Below are 23,543 nucleotides of genomic sequence, written 5' to 3' on the forward strand. Positions count from 1 at the left end.
TGTGAAAATATACTTTTATACGACCCAAGTCGTACTCTGCAGAAGTATATTTTCACAATCTGCAGTTGAATGGCTGTACCAATCAGCCTAGTACTGAATGTGGGCACTACCACCGCAAATTGTATAGTATTTTTTTTACTCCTGCATGGTATTTCAGCCCAGTACCAGGCTCTAAACTACACAAAGTCGTACAACAGGCAGATATTAACGTAGTACATACACTTACTTCTACAGTGGACAGTGATGGACACTGGGCAGTCTACGCTCACTCTACACTCTGCTCTAGCTAGTGACTCTACACTGCTATGCTCATTACGTTATGGGGGTACGGATTAGAAGTTGAGCGTAAACGCATATTATTCAATTTTAAACGTTGTAACGGTTATAATGTGATCAGAAGGGCTTACTTTTAAAAGTTCTTTTTATAGGGGACTGGTTCGTAAGGTGAAAAAGGTACACACTTAAAATATTTAGACCCGAAAGCCGAAAGATGCATCTCTGAGTATATAATTTATAAACCGTATACGGAATAAAAGTTTAACGTAAACGTATATTTATTCGATATATAAAAGTTTTAACGGAAAACGGTTTGAGGTTGGCAGTCTACCGTGGTACAGTCTACACAGCCTTCTTTTAAATTGAACCAATTTAATATTTAACTAGTAATAGTGGATATAAGTATTTTAGTTAAAAATGGTGTCTGATGATTGATGAAGGACAGTCCGAGTCTGCAGTGACTACTCTAGTGACTACAGATCGAAGTCATCGAACTTCAAAGAAGTCGAGTAATATGTATAAACTATAAACTACAATATGTATACATATAAAAATTATAATCTCATTCATGATGGCCTCCTCCTCTATAGTCTGTACAGTGTTGAGTATACTCTACTATACACTGAATACAGTCATACATAGTCATAGTCCAATAATATTAGTCCTCAGTTGTTGTTGAAGGAAAAGTAAATACTTTGTTTGTTTTAAAAAAAAACCATATAATATCGACTATCGTAGTAAAATATGATATGTAATAATATTGTAAATAAATATATTGGAGTCATCGCGAAGAAGTCCTACGAGAGATTGACCAATGCAAGAGAGTCCTCTTACCTGACAACTTTCTACCTTTGCTGATATTTATTTATGGCTTATGTTGCAGTGGTAGGATAACTGTCGATTACATATATAAGGCATACACCACTACAAAGTGCCACAATAAAAAAATTGTAGCCAAATTTCATGTAGTCCTTTAAAAAATCATGGATGCGAACACAGTGGATCCCAAGACTATACAAACGTCCCTTCCAGCTATAAATGCCCAGCTACAGAGAAATATTTCTACACGGCATCTGTCACTACTCACTCAACGGAATTCGTCCACACGTCAACTGTGTAGTAGCGTTGAAGCCATCAAGACGAGAAAAAAGGCATACCAAAAACACGTATATGAGCCTTTGGAATTTTCGCGCGTGAAATATCTATTAAGTGTCGAAAACAGACATATGTACCGCTTCGTAAATGGAACTCCCTGCAAAGCAATAGAGAGCAACACTGTTAATATCAAAACTCGAACCGTAGCCGATCTCGAACAGCTAAAGACTGCTGCTCCTCAACTACTACCAGTGGGAAACTTTATTGATGTGAGGGAGGATGAGGATAATGAGTTGGAAGTTAAGAATACAATTTGGCTGGGCTTCTTTGCGAGATTGCAAACGAAAAGTGATAAGATATGCATAACCAAATCAAGGGGCTATGACGATGGCTTCTTAATCAGGAGAAGCGGACTCAAAAACGCTTTAGGGAGGGTCGTAAGAAGCTTTTATTAGAGACCCGTGGTGCCTCCAACTTAATACCTTCAGTGCTTTAAGGTGAGAGGTGAGCATTGTTGACCCTATACACTACCAAAACCGAATGTCTCCAATTCAAAACTCCCTCGTTTTCTCAGAAGCATATTTCAAGCGAAACGTGGAAGATCGCTATAGCCGACCAGCTATGAGACTAAGTCCTTCTTGGAGTTTGTGAGATTGTAATAAACTTCGCAGCAAACATGATTAACGACCCTTTTCGACTGGAAATTGTATTAGACGACATCGTGATATGGAATTGCTACACTTCTTTAATACAAGCGAACACTCAACCTCACTTCATATACCGTGCTCGAAATTGATATACGGGCAAGATAAAATTTGTCAGTCGTACATATTTCATTTCGTACACCTATACCAATCCACTTGATATTGTTTCGTAGCAGACTTTATCGTTAGCTATAGCTTGTGCCACAAATTTGATACTGTTCATGCACGACCTTAGCATTGTCGCTTGAAGTTCATTTCTATTTATATCAAAAAACGTTTGGAAATAAATTCCAAAAATAGAAAACACTTGACATCGACTCTTGCCAGTTGTGAGTTGTTGTCCCCCCTCCCCCCACCCCAAGTCTCATATACACGAATTAAACATCACTTGCACACCGTCATAGGAATGCGATGCAGAAATCTGCATTTATAAAAAAAACCTAGATATTCAATAAGATCGCTTCGCTGAACTTTTTTACTCTCTTGTTGTTAGTTACATTGCTTTGCGTCAGAAATATAGGACTGGTGCTTCGCTTTGCGACGTACCTAAAAATATCTAAATACATCACGCTATCACATTGTCATTTCGAGGTATGTTACAAAATCGAATGGATCTTTTTCAGATGTGCAAATAATTGGGTCGTATCCGTATTTATTTCATATCGTTTGGATTATTTGGTTAGTACATTGGATCCAGAGCGCCGGAGCGTCATTCCACCCATGGTAGGTCCGATCTGAAGCTGAAATCCCAATTATTCGTTGTGCTGCGGAGTATGTCTGGCTGACCTATCCTCTCGTGCGAGCAGCCGACATTCACAAAGCCACATATATAGTTTTATGATACATTGTCTTGATGGTAAAGTTAATTTATGGACTGTATGCATGTATTGAACACGCCTTGTGCGGAAAGAGTAGACCACAACTATACTACCTACTTGCCGATTCCGATAGCGTGTCCCTGCCAACAAACGTGTACACGTGCTGTGTTTTGCTAATCGCCACTCGTATGCGAGCCTAGGATCCACTTGCCCGGAACTGCATAGCTCTGACCGGCGCATAAATCTATGGATACAAGTAACGCGACAACGATTATCAGGCCGTAGTGGTGCGATCATTCTGATAGTAGCTGTCTTCCGTAGATTTATGGATTTCGCATTGACCTCGTGCCGAATTCCTGATAGTGAGGTGAACGATATACATGTACATGCTATACTTCCTCTCGTCAGACTCGTTGCTCGTTGCGAGGGTGGGCGAGTATCGCTAGGTATTGACTTTTCAAGCGGATTGCTTCCTCGAATATGTATTTAGCTTACACGAAGGTACACGCGAGGTTTCAACTCTATTCATTCGGCGGTTATACTATCACAGTAGATATTCTCGAATGTCCGTGATTTGTGTGAAGCCTACATACACAGCAAGTAGTATACTGAAAAATATGGGCATGCATTCGACACAGGGTTGATGCTAGATGCTTAGGAACGAGAGGGCCTATTGTGTTCATCGCGAACAGCTGGTAGAGTGCTCACTATACTTCGCCTACCATTGCGATCAGCGCCCTCCGACTCCTCCTTCAGGTGGTGCATTCAAGTTTTGTGTAACAAACTTCAGGGCCTCGTCCCTATAATAAGGTGCAAAGGAATACATGAATAGGCGGAAGCTAAAACATGGATTTTGAAAGTCCATTTTAATGTGAGAGGATATGTATTGACACCCGAGTAAAATTTAGCATCGGGCCAAAATTATAACACACCTTAGGTGTTTATATTTTACATGGATTTTCCAGGGTCTACTACACATACATGCGCACATATGCTGCCACTCTTTCCCTCGTACATACTAATAACTATAGTTTACGTGATTACTATTATATCTAATACTGCGCTCCTCTACACTTACGCACACTCATCACCTAGAAAAAAGGTGGCATACCTAGTTTATTCATGAATATTGCCCACAACACAGGATCAGCAAACAAATACCAAAATAACACATAAAATGACAGTACAGATCACATTAGCTGATCTTCTTATACCCTTACACCAAGATGAATGTACATAGATGATTGTTTATATATATATATATATATATATACGCAGGCATACAGACATACATATACGAATACTTACTTTTCAATACAGTTGACGTAGCTGATCTTGTTTTTGTATGTGATGCCGTAGTACTGGTCGGCACGTTGCAGCATCTCGGGATGGAATGTTGTGGTGATGAATTGCGCGGGATCTTCTCCGTGAGACAAATTGTAGATCACATCTATATTTCGTGCATGATCATAGAGGATTTGTTAGTAATAAGCCTGGTTATAAATTTATAATCGTGTATAATGTACCTTATGTGTACACAGGTATATATGCCAGGTCTAGAAATTCTGCAAGTGTATGCAAGCGATTGTGCAAGTCAGTGATTCAGGAGTGAGAGTGATTTTGTAGCCTTTAACCAAAACCAACCCTTAACTAACTAATCTAATGACGGTTGTAACTGCATTCTCATTCTGTACAGACACCGCGTCCCCCCTTGACATGACCGAAACAGATCCAGGACTCATGATATGAACCCGCACAATTCATCCAATTTGATCACGGAATTCCACCAGAAGTACACCCAAATTCATTTATTGAAACAGCCCTACATTGTAGATCTACTGTCACACTAAGAAAGCCAAATAAAACCAATTCACAGCCAAACAAATGGTGAGGTGCTACCCAAAATAGCAATCCATCACATTCCGTCGCTCACTCACCTACTCTCTTCAAGCTCCAAAAGAAAACAGAACCTAAATAAGGCATCTAACTGCAACAAAGATTATCATATGTATGATGCGTACTGAAAAAAAACTTTTGATTCCGCTGCATTTAACATACCTGCAACTGCCGTTCTGTATGTATCGTCCAACGCAGAATCAATCTCATCAAACAGGTAGAAGGGGGCGGGATCGGACCGCTATAAGGAGAGCAAGGGCCGTATGTATAAATTACCAGTACTAGGCATAGTGATATATTCGGGGTTAAGCACAAGAATGTCAGCAGGAGACGAATAAACAATGGTTTAAGCACATAACAAATCGTAGCAACAGGTAAAAAGGGAAAAAGCATAGTCATACATAATGATAGATGTAGGGGTTAGCTTCGGTATGCGGCCAGGAGGAAGGCGTACATATAGACAGAGGAAAAAGCACAAGCTCTGTCACACGGGTAGAAGGATTTGAGTTCGGTTCGCCATTGAAGAGAGTAGGGGCGAATGTTCTCACGAATATGCCACTAGCATTTAATTATGTATGCGTTGGAGCAGATTTGTTCACGATTTTATACCACCATTGCGCACACCGAACGTTGCTAAGCAATATATCCTTATACAGATTCAGAGCTACTATGTATGCGACCAGGAGGAGAATGTACACAGATGACAAATCAGTGAAGACTATGTATGATCACCAAAGCACACGATTTTGTGACCAAACTAAATATCTGACTCAGTGCGAAGTGTTGAAATCGACCCATTTCCATTTATATTCCTGAAGTAGAACCCGTATATAGAGATTAATTGGTACATGTAGTCTACACCAACAATACTTCGAAGAGAGACATATCTCTTAGACGATACGAGGAGCAGAAACAATATGGAAATTTTAATACAAATTATATAGCACTTTTGCTAACGTGTCATAATATATACAGCTGTTGGGTTCACGCGGTACTACAGAGATAGTTTAAACAGGACAATATAAAAACTTGTGCCAGGCGGCCGATGCCAATACACACACTTGCACACTTTGACCATCAAAGAATCGTTGGAATAGGCGTGCCTACTAAGTGGAATACGTTTATATTCGTAAACACAACCACGCACACACAATTATGCATACACTCTACAGGTTTGCAGGGAGGAGGATTATTTCACATTAAAAATACCTGGATTGCAAAGATCAGAGCTAAGGCTACCACAGACTTCTGACCTCCCGACAACTGTTGCACCAATTGTACGTCGTCTTTACGGCCAGTGAACGACACCTGTGTTACATATATAGATATATACACGTAAGAGGTTGGGCCGATTGGATTAGTTGCGTGACTTTGTGATATTTGGCATCATACGTATATGTAGAGTACATATCTGCAGGTCGTTCTGTATTGGTGTGCGGTTGAACATCTTAATACTTAAGTAACGCATACATCTAAAATATGCATGATCTTAAAAACACAAGTATATACACGCATGGCATATGCATAAATTTATATCTAAATACCAAGTGGATTGTACACGCCTGCATATAGACTCGCATGTCTACAGAGATTTATTCGCAGTTTTTCATATTGATACGTATATATACTTACCTGTATGTACACATTCATGTACGGAGACAAGCGTTGGCTTACATTTATTTTAGTTAGACATGCATACAAGTGCGAAAACATGCATATCCACACAAGATTAAAGCTATTTATACATGATCAGCTAACAATAAACAAAGATACATAAATCAATTTGTAATTTTCTGCCTTAAAACAAATTCAGGCCACGCCTACCTTGATAGCGATACCAGTATATTGCGAAACTGATCCGTCACCGTCTTGTTCTTCGTCACTGTCATTTGCATCATTATCTTGCTGTGAATTGCAAAGTTAATACGGGCGTAAAACACTTTTAGTATTCATATATGTATACATGCACACCCACCCACCCACCCATATATATATATACATACACACTACCCACCCACACCCGCACAGACACAGGTGCATATATATATAGATAGATATATGGATATATAGATAAATAGTGCGTACATGTATGTATGTATATTAGCATGTATGTACGTGTATGCATAAGCATTTACATATACGTATACGTACATACATACATACACATATATATTAATATATATAATATACATACATACATACATACATACATACATATATATAATATTAATACAAACACACACATATATATAGTTATATTGTGAAATACAAAGAGAGTGATATACTCCTAACATAACTTATGCACATATAGAAGTCGGTGGTATAATCTATCAAGTTGCACAATGTAAGACGAAAAGAAATGCAGCATCTCACCGTGTCGCATCTAATGAGGAATAGTCACAAGAACGTATATTGTGTAATGTGTGCCCTTTTGCGTCTTTTATGTGCTTTGTAAGAGAACAGATGGGCACGAACCATTTCGTATACCAATTTGTATATGTAATACTATTGCGTCATTTGACTGTTGACTGTTTCTGAAATAATAAGGCGAAACATAAACACTCAATTTTAGAAAGAAAACGAGAAACGGTAGCTACGAAAGCCAAAGAATTTCCAAATAAGTTGCCAATCTACGATACATATTCTTTGTGAAGGGAAGCATGGGGTTGGAACACTCACGTAAATCACTTATACATACATATAGCTGTTGTTGAATTATTCTACTCCTGAATATCTATACGGATATTGCGCGCGATACAATTCTATGTGCTGTATATGGAAAATAGTTAAAAATAACTCATACCATGCAGAACGAATCGCCATTCGCTTCATTCATTTGTTGTGCAGAGGGAGTGCAAAACATGCAACCAAGGTATGCAAGTAAATATAAACCGTACAACTTGACGAGTGCTGCACCCCAGCTCTGCCCTCTAACTGCACAACATAGCAATACGACATACTTGATGTATCGAAACACACATGTGCTAGGTACGAACACGTACACATTCACACACATCTAGGTAAGGTGGCAAATGTGCTACGCACGAGCACGTACATTTTCGCACACATCTAGTTAAGGTATAGATACAGGCACATATTCACACACATATAGCTAAGGTATAGATACAGGCACATATTCACACACATCTAGTTAAGGTATATATATAGGCACAAAGGAACACGCACAGGAATATACGTACATACACACTGAGACTAGAATTGCAGGGCCATACATAATACGACATACGCCTGGTGTTGCTCTTAAGATAACAAGCTCAGCCTTGCCCTTAGTAGCAGCAGTCAATTGGGAGAAAACATCCGAGAAATGCTTCGATACTTGCTTGAATGTGCGCTCGATGGACTCGTCTTTCAAGCGATCCAAGTGATCAATTAATTCCTCAATGGACTGTACACGCATGGATGAGGTGGAAGAAAGTTGAAGGTCAAAAGTACATACAATAACAAACAAACTTGTAGTTGATGAGAAAACCATAGGGATATAGGAGATAGGAGATAGGACATACACACACACACACAGATATATATATACGGATCTACGATTTTGTACTCTCAAAGTTAGAGAGGTATAACAGTTACAACATACTACCCCTGCCCCGGAATATATGAGAAGACAGTCTCAAGGGTGTAGGATGTCTTATAAATTTATGTTAGTTACATGTACTGCGTCTGAGCTAGGTAGCCTTCCTTAGCATATAACAAGAGTTATTTCACTGAAATGGGCGTAGTAACTTTAGAACTGTCTTAACTTGATAATATCTATATATCTATACATCTATATATATATATATCTACACACACACACATATATATATATATATTGATATATATATATATAGATATATATGTATATGTATATAACTATGTACATAGGAATTGACTTAAGTTTGAAGAATTGAATGACCAATTACCTCTTCACTTGACGGCAAATTGTGAGAGGTTAATATGCAATAACCGTAAACCATATGACTAGCTTTTGAACAAAGCACAATTATGAACATGAAACGACACTCATAAATGCCGCGATATGGAAGACATTCGTGATATACCTTCTTTGCCAGATCCAGCTCGGCCTTGCGTTTGCCCAAACTTTCTCTTTCTTCTCCAAAACTCACATATTGATCTAAAGCCTTTTTGTTGACATGGCTGTACTTTTTGATTTTCTCATTTGCTGTGTGCAGCAGTTTGTACAGCTGCATAGAGGGGTGTAATCGTAGAGCTTTTATTAGTTTGCGCGAAAACATCGATAAGTGCATGTCAGTAAGTTGAATATTCAGGGCAGCATTTGCACGTATTGCCCAAAAATGCATCTGTTGTGTAAAAAAAATGGTTCGACAAGCTGTGATCTTTGTTTCACGTCAAATACATACATGAATATTTACCATACACGAACATTTATTTGTCTTTTCATGACAGGTAGGTCCATGCACACACCTATATAAACTCATGCATATAGAAGTACCTTTGGCAGGCTATGATCCTTGTACTTTTCGAAGGCATTGATCGGCAGTGAGCCCAGTTCGTGTACCTTACGCGTCACATCATCCTTCTTCTCCACAAGCGCACTCTTTTTCTTGAGCATGTTCTGCTGACTGCTACTCTCCTCTGCAATGGCCGCCTCAATCTTCCGTAGCTGGCTCTATTTTTTTTTGCGTGTTTGCATCCGTAAAGATAGATTGTACGACAATGTGTAATTTGTACAAATATAGGTATTTATGTATATATTCACTTGAATATACGAGCGTGTGCACTTCCTTCCTGATTGTGTCGGGTGACTGCTCTTTTCTTCTACACTTGTCATCTTGATCTTCTGTACGTAGGTTTAGGCGTACACATGTATATACTTATAGATGGTTTATGTGCCAGTGTATGTATTCAAAAGCATAAGTGATCTGAATGTATATGCATGGATAGTCGAACCAGTGCATTCTCCTATTGAGATACGCACTTCGACCAAATTCTCGTAGAAGCTTGACGTAAAAATAAAGTATGCAAGTTAACGGGCATGCATGCGTATGCAGAAATGATCAAATTTCGATATATACATGAAGACAATAGATTTATACAGTATATAGTATATATATATACAGGCATATATAGATGTAGATTTCGATATAGATCTAGGATATTTATACATAAATAAATATACCACGTACAGGGACATTTATGCACGCATGGAACGGAGATATAAATATATATATAACTATAGCATACCTTGCCCTTGGACAGCTTCTTTTGTGCAGCGTCGACAGCCTTTCGCAGTCCATTCGAGGTGGCCTCCAACTCTATTATTGGACAGCAAAAGACGATAGTGAATGTTATGAGAGAAGCTCTATGTTTAAATAGACTAGGTATAATATCCACTATATATATATATAGATATATATATACATACATATACTCATATCTAGATATAAAAACAGTTGTAGAAAAGGTATAGAAATGGATGGTTGAGGCTCATAGGGTTAGTGTAAAAGGTACGATACGAAACATACACACCAGAAAGCCACAAATACACAGAGTTGACTTCGTGGGTCAAGGCAAGCCTTTAGTTATATTCTGTCGGCGAAACGTACGGCTGAGACGAAAGTGGTATATATCGTCACCGCAATGATGAAATATATCCTTGCATCTATACATAAATATATACTTCACACCATACATCCATATATGTGTCATGTAGTACAAGAATATAAAACTGTAAATAGGATTAGACGTGTAAACCACGCACCTCGCAAGCGAGTGTCAAGGTCCTTCAACTCAGTATTTACAGTGTACAATGCCGATTGTTTTTCTCCGTAGTCAGCACCAGTCTCATAGCGCATGGCGTCCAGTTTGGCACCCACCTGATGTGCGGATAATATGTGTGCATGTGATACATTAATAAGTAAAGGCGTGATACGTGTACGATAAGTGTATACAATGAGGTGATATGTGGGATAAAGCCTGAAAACGAACGTTAACATGTGAGTATGTGATCAATATGCGAGTAAAGGCTTGGTAAACGTTAGTTTACTTGTAAGTATGTGATGTATTGATATGTGAGCATAAGGTGCATGTATTCTATAAAGTTTGTGTATGCATTGGCAATATGTATATTTCTATATTTAAATTTAGAATTTAAGCAATATTCGTGTATGCGATTGTATATGTATCCAGTTTGCTTGCTCCATGCAATTGAGGCAAATGCACTGAAGTCAAGAAAATATACGCCCATACACACCTCTGTTTGTTTTCGGCTCAAAATCGACCCGATTTCGTTGTCCAAATTCTGTCGTTCGGCATCCAGCTTCAGGCGTTGATGATCAAGCGACAAACTCTTCTTTTTCAGCACCGCAATCTCCTGCCCCAGCGAACCCAGTTCCTAAAAATAGAAATAGTGTTGTTAGTTTACGAAAATCAGGAATAGTGTGCAATCGGTTTAAGGTAAAATTTGACTAAGCATTCAATTTGAAAAACTCCAATTGCACACTGGCTAGGAGCTGTAAGTTTATATTCAGATATATACAATTGCATTCAGTTAAATACACTGCAAATATACGATACAGTTTCTCAAATCGCTAACTGGCATGGAATGTGCTCCGATCCAGGGTACATACACAATTCACACACGCATACATGCACGTATAGTATATATTTAGACATACTCACACCCATATATATATATATAGATATATAAATATATTTAGATGGGATGTGGAATGAACAAATATAGAGATATATTCCCACACACACCTGTCTCTCTTCCACGGTGAGCGAATCACGGAAGTCACCCTGCATCTCTTTCTTGAGACTCTCCAGTTTCAATGCCAAGGCTGCATTGCTGCTTTCCAAATCATTGAGAGACAAGCGTTGAGTGTCCAACTCCTTCATACGCTCCCGCAGCAACTGCCGATCGTCTCTGAGTTCCTCTTTCCGTCGACCCAGCGCCTCTTTGAGGTGGTTGCGACGGTTTTCTGGCGAGGTCGTTTGGATTTGGGTATAAGTACATGTATTGATGTACGTTTGCACAAGGGTGTGGATGTATGTATTCATATATGCAGTAGGAAACCCAACATGAATTTAAACGCATGCATGAAGAATCAAACAGAAATACATATCAAAAATCTCCACGCACAACAAAGTTTCTAAACGGCCCTCGAGTGCAACCAATCAGTACAGAACAACAGACACACCAAGCCTCTGTATCTCTGAGCTGACAGCGTTGATCTGTCCCACTACGACATCGAGCTCCATTTTAATACTGTCCTGTTCCTGTGAATTCTCAGTCAAAGCTTCTCTGGCTGACCGCAGTTTCTTCATGGCTTCCAACCGTGACCTTCGTACGTCGTGGTATCCACCAGTCAAGGCACCTTTCCGACTCACTTGATCACCTGTATGCGTATATGTATACGGGAGTTGAATACTATTCATATCTATGCTGTATCCGTACTTTTCGATGGACTTATATTATATGCATGTGTGGTTATATATATATATATATATTGTATGCATGTGATGGGTATTTATTCAAAGGAAACGCGGGCCTTTGAACTTCGAGTGAGCTCATTCATGTGCTCCGTGAATCTAGATATCCTTTACATTCCTCATCGTATTGGATGTGCTAAAGTTAAGACAATGACCTAGCTAAACGGGTGAACAGTATATACTTGAGTGTACTCCTGGTAACCTATATGCACACATTTGTTGCGTCGGTACATATCACAGCAACAGCGTTTCGAAGTTTCACATACACTATATAATTTATGTCCATTGAACGCTAAACGAAACGTAGATGACAGCCCTTACCAACCTACGCACGTGTGCTCGAGGGTGGCAGCAAATCATTTTCTGTGCGCAATTGTACATGAAAATTAAAGTTACATTTCGCAGATCGATAGTATATGTAACAAGGATATATATACTTGCGTACATGCCATTATCTTGGACGTATAATAGACATATACACATACAAGTATCTGTATATGCATATCATTTACCGTCGAGGGTGATACAGTTCATATCGGCTGACTTAGACAATTGGGTGGCCACATCCATGTTGCGGCAAACCATGATTCTGCCAAAGACTTCGTTCATCGCAAGTCGATAGCGGTTGTCGAATTTGAGGCGCGTGACCATTGGGAAAGAGTCCTGAAAAAAAAATATGGAAAGAAAGAATAGATGAATACACCACGAATTTCAAGACAGAATATCCAGAAATACTGTTTTAGTTGAGTACATAAAAAAAAACCCCCAATAAACGATATAAACATGTTTACGCTATAGAGTCTGATGTAACATAGATATTACGCTTGTGCACTAGTGCAAACATGTAGCAATAGTAATGAAGGGGATTATATCAGATAAAATAGGCATTGAAAATTATCTTCCTCCAATGAAGGGGATTATATCAGAACAAATAGGCATCAAATACCACCTTCCGATTTATATTCATAGCACAAGGTTTGCGGTATTAGAGATAAAAAAGTAGCATAGAAACGAGTATTCGTGTTGGAGTAGTTCCGCCTGCGGTCTACCAATCAGTTGACGGCATGAATAGGACAGCCCCGAGACACAAATGCATAGTCTCCTCTCTCACACACGCACACGGCACAGTTATGTCAATGCATATGAGGATAAGGTGTCGATATGGTATTTTTAATGGATATAGGCGTAGAGTGGGCGTATCTGTATGTATTTTGTTTTTAGGATATCAGAAACCGTACCTGTGTGCTGGGATAGTTCTGTTTTTGGTCAGCCAATCGGTTGAGTGGCATGAATGAGACCCTTCCACCCACTTTGTGAATGTTCATCACCTCCAGAATCTTAGAGGCAGTGTCATCTGAATCCACTACCACATTGAATAGCCTATAATAGTATCAGTAAATCAGTTCGTTTTAAGTATCACAGAGATGTTTGTAACAGGTAATTTGGTCAATCTGCACACATATGGGTGGATAGATGTACCATGCTCAAAGCGATACTATTGATCAAAGTCAGAATCTTCTAAGTCGTTTCATCCGAGTCGACCACCACATTGAACAGTCTATAGAAAAATCAGTACATTGTGATCCACATGCGTATACGTAAACATGCTTGCATTTAAACCTGCATATGCACACGGACAACAATCTGCACATAAGTGTGTCTGGGTGCTCCTGTACACGTGCGACTGTGCTTCTGCCAAATATAAAATATTAGAATCCGGGTAATCACAAGCCTATGTAACATATGAGTAATGCATGGGTTTAAACGAGAATGAGTATATGTACCCATGTGCACATTTATGGGACTAGGGGTCCAAACACATGTCGATCTGTAGGCAGGCCACTCCAACCATTCTACTGATGGAATCACAACAATACATACGCATTGCCAGCTGTGACCTCCACGGCTGTATTGAATTTCTCCTCGCATGTGAATAGTTCAATGAGTGGGCCGTATACCCCGGCGATGCCATTCTCCTCCGCAATCTTCATCACGCCTTTGAGCCCACTCGACAGTTGCTGAAGATATCAAATGTGCCCATGCAGGTTAGCGTATATCTATTATGCAGGGGTATACGTGCATTGTGAAGGTACCCTGTGTGCCTGTTTTGGTCAAAATATAAATATACATACATACATACATACAAACATACAAATCACACACACATACACACACATATATATACATATACACACACACACACACACGCACATATATATATATATAATGTGTCTGTGTGAATAGCGATACAACACGTGTCAGTGTAAGCTCTACAATATACTCTGTTCACGCGTCTATGCGTATCCCTCTACAAAACGTGTCCATGTTAGTCACGGTAGATAACATATTCACGGGTCTACGTCCATTTATCAACGATTGATAACAATCCAACCCCAGCCATTGACAGCGTGCGTGGAACGGGTGTATGGGGTGACTGGATGCTGTCTTAGCGACGTAATATTTAATGTATCTGCTGGCGTATAAGTAGCAGTATATATGAATATTAAGTAGCAGTATATATGAATATGCCCACCAGTAGACACATACGCATGACTGTCTGTCCTTTCAAAAGGAACAAAGATACACTCAACCGCTCACGCTAGCAATAAAAGCACACACACCTTGTTCATTGTGCCCTGAAGAGTCTTCTCGTTTCTGCTCAGACTACTCCGCACGCTCTCAAGAGTCATGTCCAAATCCTGCGATTTACGCCAGAGCTTTCTGATATGGAGTACATGAGTATGATATTGCAAACTTTAATACTCGCTCAGAACTATGTATTCAAGGCTGCATGGCAGTCCATAGTGTATTTGCTTCTTCAAGCTATCAATAAAAACCAACTGAAGCCCATTGTCTCCGAAGCGACTTGATGCCTCTTTCCTGTTATAGAGACGAGATTGTAATATACACACACACACACATACCTATATATATATATATCCATACATATATAATTACATTTGTGAAGCAAATATAGCATATCGATATCAAAGAGGAACCAGGTTCAAACGGCGGCCCGGAGTACGCGTCACATAATTTCATAATGAGCACGCAAGCGTGAACCGATATCTCGCGCATCCGCAAATAAAATATGTTCGCCTTTTTCTATTGTATAATTGCATAAAACAGACTGAAATCGAGCCATGTGTGTATGCATGACTATTTACGGTGCCTGAAGTTCCAAAGTTCTATTTCTAAGTATATCCGTATAACATATTTCCCTGTTGCAAATACTATAATCTCAGGGACATACAATTTACATGCTACACGTACTATGTATATATGTTGGTCTACACTGAAATACCTGTTTTGGCTGACTGTGCAGCCCGTACTCGTTGCATACGGTACCGAGCACCTGTATACACGTCCAGGCAATGTCTTCCCTAATCATACAGAGATACACGATGACATTGAAGTACATGATTCATATATACTCATACACATACATGTACACACACTATATACATATACTTACATATATTGATAACATACTTTCGTTGGCTTTGTAACTCCGAGCGTTCTGCGCATTGATTCGAGTACTCTCTGTTTATGGTCTCAAGCTCTTGCGTTTGTACTGTGACTTTCTGTGAAAAGAACGAGGAGTCCAATTGAAAATATCCAATTCAACAACCGGGCTGTGTATTTAAAGACAAACGTTTGCCTCTACCTGTAGCTAGAACGGCTTATGTAGATGTGAAAGTTCACATTAAAGAGAAAATCAACTATAAAAGGATATCTTCTACATATTGGAGTATTAATAAAGGACTTACAATATATTGAGGGACGGATCTAACGACCCCCTGCCCTCCCTCACTCCAGATATTGGTAAAAAAGTTCACAATAAATCGGATAACAATTCTGAAAGTACCTTTTCCTCCTCTTTAATTGTCCCCATGGTCTTTTGGATGGAATCGTCGAGTGCGTTGTTCTCTGCGTTTTTCATCTCGTATTGCTTATCCGTCTTGGCTTTGGCACTGGATAAGAGCTGCAATAAACGAATACTATTGCATTAGGGTTCTATTTTACAGGATAAGATTATCAAGAGAGTGTCGACACATAACGTCTATTTCAAGTGCCGACTATCATGTCTCGCACAGACACCAATAGACAAAGGGCTCAGACATATAAATCGTAAGTTGGGACTATACAAACCCGAGCCTCAACCATGCAACTCTTGAGTTGGAACGACGCGAGAAACACAAAGACACTATTAATACAGTTGTACTCATTATGCTTGTAAAATCGTGTACGGGTGTCCTAGGACAAAGGCATAAAAATAAATATAGAATATGAGATACAAAAGTGCGGGTGCCGAAGTCAATAAAGGCCTAATGAAGAGACTCTTGTCTTCCAGCGCCAAATAAGCCAAAACTTAGTTTTCTTACACAAGCGTTCGTTCCGATTATAGGACATACGGGGTTAAGTCTAGCGTCTTAGGTTTGGCACGCGCCGAATACACTATACTTTAGCTTCCTTCTGCAGGAAGTCGGCAAGTTTAAGTGAAAGGATTTGGAATTCTGCGCATAAAGTCCTTCTGGAGATAGTCGCACCCATTGTAGGGTTTCCAGGGTTTATACCGTTACCGTGCCAAATAAACGTACCTTAATTTCCTTATGCAAGAAATCGTCGCGGTCTTGTTTGGTCTTGAACACACTCTGTCGGCCCAACTTGGCTTGGAGATCATCTGCCCGCCGTTCTTTTATCATGAGTCTATTCGGGTGATATGAAAAAGTGGATAGCATTTAATAGATATGCATTTTACAAGCGGGTTGAATATTATCAGTAAAGGCAATAGAGAAATTAAACATGCTATGCTTCTAGTTAATCTGAAGCTGTGAAATTAAAAAAGTGCTTTTGTGGGTCGAAGTTAAACACTAAGAACCCCACACTTAAAATATGACCGACAATGTGAATTATGTAATAAAAAGGACAAGTGCATGTCTTGAAATGTACAAGATTATATACACGCGCACGCACAACGATCATGTGGATCATTCTGGTCGAAGATACTCGATAGCACTAGCCGATAGGAAGATACAGCATAAACATACATATACACTATACATATACATACATATAAACACACACACACACACGCACACACACACATATACATAAACATATATATATATATATACTACTACTGTATGGCTACACACACACGCACACACATTTACACGTTAGCACATTTGCTTATTTAACACATTTGTACATATATACACGCATAAACACACACACACACATATATATATATATAAATATATAAATATATGTGTAAAATATATATACACGAATCTGTAGCACCTATCACCACATACTCCTTATTGACGGACAGCTCCTCTTCGGCGATTGCCTCCACTTCCGGTTTTAGCTGGTCCAATCGCTTCTCTTTGTTCTCCACATCAATCTCTATCTATTGGTAGATTTATACATCATTCCATGTGACTTTGCGAGCATACCACATAAAGCATAGTTTTACATTTTCATGACATTAACTGGTTCTTTAATGTGCCACATGATGATATGTTCTTAATGCTTCTAATATTTAATGGCTAATGACCAATGACCAATGACCAATACACAGACACAGATACATATGTACATACATACATACATACATATTTGAATATTTATATATATATATATATATATATATATATACATATATAGATGGATATAGATAAATAGGATATATATACATACATACAGACATATGTACGTACATATACCTACACATATGCTTATGCATATGTATATACATATACACATGTGTATTTACGTACATACATATACCTTGAACAACGACATAGTGGGGCGGAAAAATCGTATATTTAATCACTACCTATAAATGGATTAAATATATCACTTTACACCCGTAGCCAAACATAACGTAAACAGTCTCTGACACTCTAATATTCAGATCTCAATTTGTGTGTATATGCGCATGCAGACACGAATTGCAAATATAACTCCTGTTCAGAAGCTTCATTGCACTTATCGATATAGATATAGCAGCTACTACCACATACACGCCATGGATGATAGTATGTTTACAAAAGCATCTGATTGCGTATCTGCTGGTATATCACAACTGATATGTAGTTGCCAACGTGTATAGAGAATACACACCTGAGCCATCTGCCTCTCCAGATTATACTTGAGGGACTTTTCATTCTCCTGATGAGTCTCGATATCGGCAATTTGCAACTCGAGCTCCGTGCGATTCTAAAACAAAAGAGTTTGGAATAGGTTGAATGTGCCAGTCTATCAATAGTGGGACATCGTGCAAAGACAAGCATTTGGATTACAGCTTGGTGTTGTAAGAATGAGGTGGTCCTTAACTTACATAACACTGGGATATCAGTGTTCCAGGGTAGACACACTAGCACATACATGCATGCAAATATACGATCGTTAGAAGGAAACCTATACAAGTATATGAGCTTTGGCATGCCACCACATGCTTTCATGTACATGGTCCTTGATATGTCACATTTACAAGTACACGAGCATTTGTACCGTATGTATCTAAGCACATGATCCTTTTGTATAAAACGTGTCTATACGTATGTGCGGATAAATACACCTCGTTGGCCCTACGTATGTGTTACATTCGAGATGCGCCAGTACTGTGGACATACGTAGTTGGTATAGGACGAGCGATTCTACGGAGTGCATATTAAAATAGATCAATAGATGGTCTATTACGATGATAGAGCTCACAAGCAATCCAAAATGAACCGAGGTGACGCAGTATACTGTATGATCGGACATGTGCGCAGTAGTACTAGAGAATACAGATGCACGTCAATTTGCAGTACACCACGAATGGATACACGGAGTATAGTTTGCGACTATAACATGTCTAAACAAACTATTAAGCATGTAACTAAAGCATAGAAGACTCTGTACCTTGACTAGCTCTTCCCGATCCTTCTCAACATCAACCTGTGCTTTCTGGCTGGAGGCCAGCGCCACAGTCTTCGCCTCCAACTCCTCTTCGGCTTTCTACAATCGATTTCGAGAATTCACATATATTTAGCAAATTATCTTGAGATGGGATTCAGATTTCGAAAGGCTGTATCACAACGTAGCTCGATAACAAGAGCGGCCTAATTTGTTTTGCAACCTGAGCATAATGTAGCCCACACATGTACACACACCAGACTTCAACGTAATATAATAGCAATAAGTATATGTGTTATCGCCAATCTCGATATCGGTGGTGGTCTCGATTGAATCTCTGTCTAAGCCAAAGTACAACGCAGCACACACATGTACACAGATTTCAACGTGATATGATAGACATAAAACGAAGATACTACTGTGTGTTTAGATTCTATCTCGTATAAAAATAAACAGGCTTCAACTTGGTATAATAACTATAAATGGGGGTTTTATCACGTACCTCAATGTCGGTGGTGGTCTGAATCATATCCCGTTCCAAGCGCTCTGCGTCTTCAGTCTCGTGCAGGTACTTCTCGGAAATCTGAGATAAGTGGAGATAAAATAGGCATCAGGTATATATTTAATTAATCTATACACACACACACACACACACACACACATATATATATATATGAAAACCGTGTCTTGGTAGTCGCATATTAATGACCAGAAGATATAGAAAATATAGAAGCAGCTGAATCCAGGAAAAGGCAAAATACCGCAAACAGCCATATACACACACCCATGCACACAAAATTATGTATATATATATATATACATATATAAATATATAAATAAACGGCAAACATATCCACTCAACTGTGTATACGGACACACCTCATCTAGTTCCAAATTGATAGCCTTGAGTTCGCGATCATGGATGGTGTATTCGAGTGAGCGTTTTTCGCGATCAGTTTTTTGGTACTCCTTGAGTTCATCTTTCTCATCCTCCAGCTCAGCCAGACGCTCCTCTACATAGTTGAACACTTCGCCGATCTTCTCCCGGCGCCCATCTGAGATTAAATTTTATTTATTTTTTATCTACTTTGAATTATGTATACAGTCATAACACATGCCCAGTTCAGCCTACTGTGTGGTTTGAGAAATGTGTTAGAGACATTCTTTTTGTAAGATTTACGCATGCGTATGTGCAATAGTCATCCCGCTCTCCAATTTGGTTACCTGCACACATACACGCCATCACAGAGCATTGCATACATGTATGTACCAAAAACACACAATATATATACATACATACACACACACACACATATATATATATATACATACACATACATACATACAATACATCCACACACACATATATATATAGATAAACGTAACTAATACAAACATACATACATACATGGATATATATATAGACACACACACACACATTCATATATATATATATATACATACATACATACAGACACAGTCACAGTCACAGACACACACACATATATATATAGATATTTAGATAGATATGGATATATATAGATATATATATACGCATACATACACACACACATATATAGGGTTATATATACATACATACATATCTATACATATATGTGCTAGATAACGAAAACATGCACACCTGTTTCTTCCATGATCTTCTGACTCTCGCGTCGCCTGTCTTCGTACACACTGGTACCAGCAACCTCCTTCAGTAATTTCAGGCGCTCGTGGTCTTTGGCAACCGTTAAAGCTTGTATCTGCAAATAGAATAGCACGGTTTTAATTTGAGGGAATATAGATGTATTATAGAACAGTTTGGTAGATTGGATGCCGTGAGACCGTGTATCTACCCATTTATGTGTATGGTCATTGTAGTGGGCTGCAGCACTGAAGGTAGTTTGAACACATTGACGAGTACGAATATAGTTGAGAATAAAAATACAGATACGTGTGCTTGCCCCCCAAAAAGAGTTCGTTTTTAGTAGGAATATGAATGCCGCATTTAATTTTTTAATCTGCACAATCCATTTATATCTATACGCCCATATATATATCCACCTATACATACACTCAAATTTGAAAACGCTGGCTACGCCGTTATCTGTTCATACAATATACCTTTCCCTGCTGTACGATATAGTACGGATTGGAACGCGAGAAGCCTGCGCTTTCCAGCAAATTCATGACATCACTCTTGCTGATATGCTTACGATTGAGAAAGTACTCGTCCTTCTTTAACCCAATAGATCGGCGTAGTTCCACTTCGTCTCGTTCGAATGGAAGTCTTCGATCCGTGTTATCGAATTTGATCTCTACATACGCGGACATCATTGCCGCACCTGAATTTAAATTGGGGCTTGGGACTTAATTTGGGGCAAATATTTCTCGTAATTCAATCGGTAATGCGATTTCATCTGGTATTGAGACTCACGTGCTGAGCGCATAGTTGTGACGGTATTGTAACCTTAACACCTGATCCCCACAATGAAGGGAACATATCTGTCCACATATTCTGTATCGTGTACTCTTGAGTCAACCCTACTGTTGTTAAGGCTGTGGTGTGTTTGTGTCATGCGATATATAACCGTGTATGCTCTGCTCACAGAGCTTTCATATTGTGTATTCCCTGTTGGTAATAATATTGACAAACCATGTATGATACTAAGTTCTGGGTTTTGGGTGAGAACACGGATGAATTAAGGTCATAATCTTGGACTACGATACACCCCCCCCAATTCTAGGAGTGGATGTGAAATTAATGTCTAATCTTGAACTTGGAATTAGTTTTTGTAGCCCGATTCCTACGATCGCAAGCGAAATATTTTTGCAGCAATTTTGTACTGGGAATGGAATAGCACCCAACCAATTCCGGAGATGGATAAGAAAGTATGAACCCTAAGTGTAGTTCTGAACCCTTTCGCAGAGCTTTAAAATACGGCACCCAAGTATGCGTTTTCGATAGGCTTTCGTGTGCACAGTGGTCAATGACGACAAAGACGCAAAATATCATCTCAAAAGTTACACGTGGGTAAGCAGCATGTACATATAGTTTAGCTGCTTTCGTGTGCACACACTGCCACATTAACTTAAAAGTTACAGATCAACACATGTGACATCAGACGTTTGTAAGCAGCATGTATGTTCATTGTATATGCTTTCAAGTGTACAATGCTTCCATATCATCTTAAAGGTGCAGATCATCACAAGTGTGATCACACGTGCGGGGACAGATACAGTCAAACACCGCCAGACAGCTGCACAATTTTACACTGATTGCAACTATTCCACTGACATAGACTACTAAATTTCCAACACTGCATGATCATCTCATTTATTGTGTACCACACCCGTCCCCATAGCAGAATACTCAGTAATCTACCCACGACCGAGTGAACTCAACTATAGCCTTTTGCGACTATTAAGAATGATTTTTTTTGCAAGTACACATATATAATCGTCGCCTTATACTTCCCTGATTATTCTTGCAACACCACATACACAACCACTATCAACGTATTCCAATAGAATATGTATATTTTTTATTAGCATCCGCCATGAATCTAACAGACACTATCGATTAGAATGTACATCCGTAAAGCTACACAGGACATGTCCTACTACTAGCCATACACATACATCTTATAAAATATAAAACACATACCTGTGCCTTCATGCAAAAGCGCCTGTCTGTCCTCTTGACGCAGATTAGTAAACTCATTCAACACGAATCTAATGGCGTAGAAGAAATTTGATTTTCCACTTCCGTTCCTTCCGACCACCACATTGTGGCCACTGTGAAATGGTTCGCATGCCGTTTGGTCTCGGTAGCTTTTGAAGCCTTGGATGGTGACTTGTTTGATGTGCATAATGTCATAGAAAATGACCTACGAGTGCGATCAGGACTTGTTTTAAAGTATATGAATAAGTGAATGTCGTGTGCACTGTTTATGGCTTGTAATAAAGTGTAGAGCAGCGTATACCGCGGCTGAGGTGTCTTATATCACCCACGACACCAAAGATATACTCGTACACTATGAGGTACACAGTGCTTTCCTGTGATACAATTGCTCCTCGTCGGCTATGAGCAACCTATATAGCCAGGACAGAGATGCAGTCAAGATAATTTGCGCGGGTGTGCACTGGCTTAATCACACCGGTATATCATAAAGGTGTAGTGGTATAGCGGTTGGATGGAGTGTTGAACCATCACCCTATTACGTGTGTCTATATATCTCGTACATACTCGCCAGATTGTCGGCTTTTAAACCCATAAAAAAACGACAACATGTAAATATAAAAAACTGTCGCGGTTGCGGCGAGAGACTGAAAAAGCGCGCCAATATAAAATATTCAAGTTAAA

At 39.1% G+C, this 23,543-nt stretch overlaps 2 protein-coding genes across 2 annotated transcripts; one reads left to right on the top strand and one right to left on the bottom strand.

Annotated features, from left to right (window-relative positions):
• Window positions 1-1,223: 1,223 nt before the first annotated feature.
• On the top strand, window positions 1,224-2,047 carry SARC_01641 (hypothetical protein). Its single transcript, XM_014304631.1, has one exon. The coding sequence runs from the start codon at window positions 1,260-1,262 to the stop codon at window positions 1,824-1,826; it is 567 nt and encodes a 188-aa protein (XP_014160106.1). The 5' UTR covers window positions 1,224-1,259; the 3' UTR covers window positions 1,827-2,047.
• Window positions 2,048-3,426: 1,379 nt separating this feature from the next.
• On the bottom strand, window positions 3,427-23,273 carry SARC_01642 (hypothetical protein). The gene is made up of 28 exons (XM_014304632.1): window positions 22,845-23,273; window positions 21,302-21,522; window positions 20,823-20,940; window positions 20,060-20,235; window positions 19,683-19,763; window positions 19,187-19,282; window positions 18,404-18,499; window positions 17,593-17,687; window positions 16,876-16,984; window positions 16,143-16,259; window positions 15,767-15,858; window positions 14,896-14,995; window positions 14,156-14,292; window positions 13,513-13,654; window positions 12,787-12,937; window positions 11,983-12,180; window positions 11,543-11,763; window positions 11,031-11,171; window positions 10,539-10,653; window positions 10,022-10,092; window positions 9,270-9,446; window positions 8,857-9,000; window positions 8,037-8,195; window positions 6,614-6,694; window positions 5,999-6,097; window positions 4,952-5,030; window positions 4,202-4,343; window positions 3,427-3,693 (listed from the first exon to the last, which is right to left on the bottom strand). Exons 1-28 carry the CDS (start codon window positions 23,047-23,049, stop codon window positions 3,624-3,626), a joined length of 3,633 nt encoding a protein of 1,210 aa, XP_014160107.1. The 5' UTR covers window positions 23,050-23,273; the 3' UTR covers window positions 3,427-3,623.
• Window positions 23,274-23,543: the final 270 nt, after the last annotated feature.

Source organism: Sphaeroforma arctica (assembly GCF_001186125.1).
Source record: "Sphaeroforma arctica JP610 unplaced genomic scaffold supercont1.67, whole genome shotgun sequence".
Classification (NCBI taxonomy): domain Eukaryota; class Ichthyosporea; order Ichthyophonida; genus Sphaeroforma; species Sphaeroforma arctica.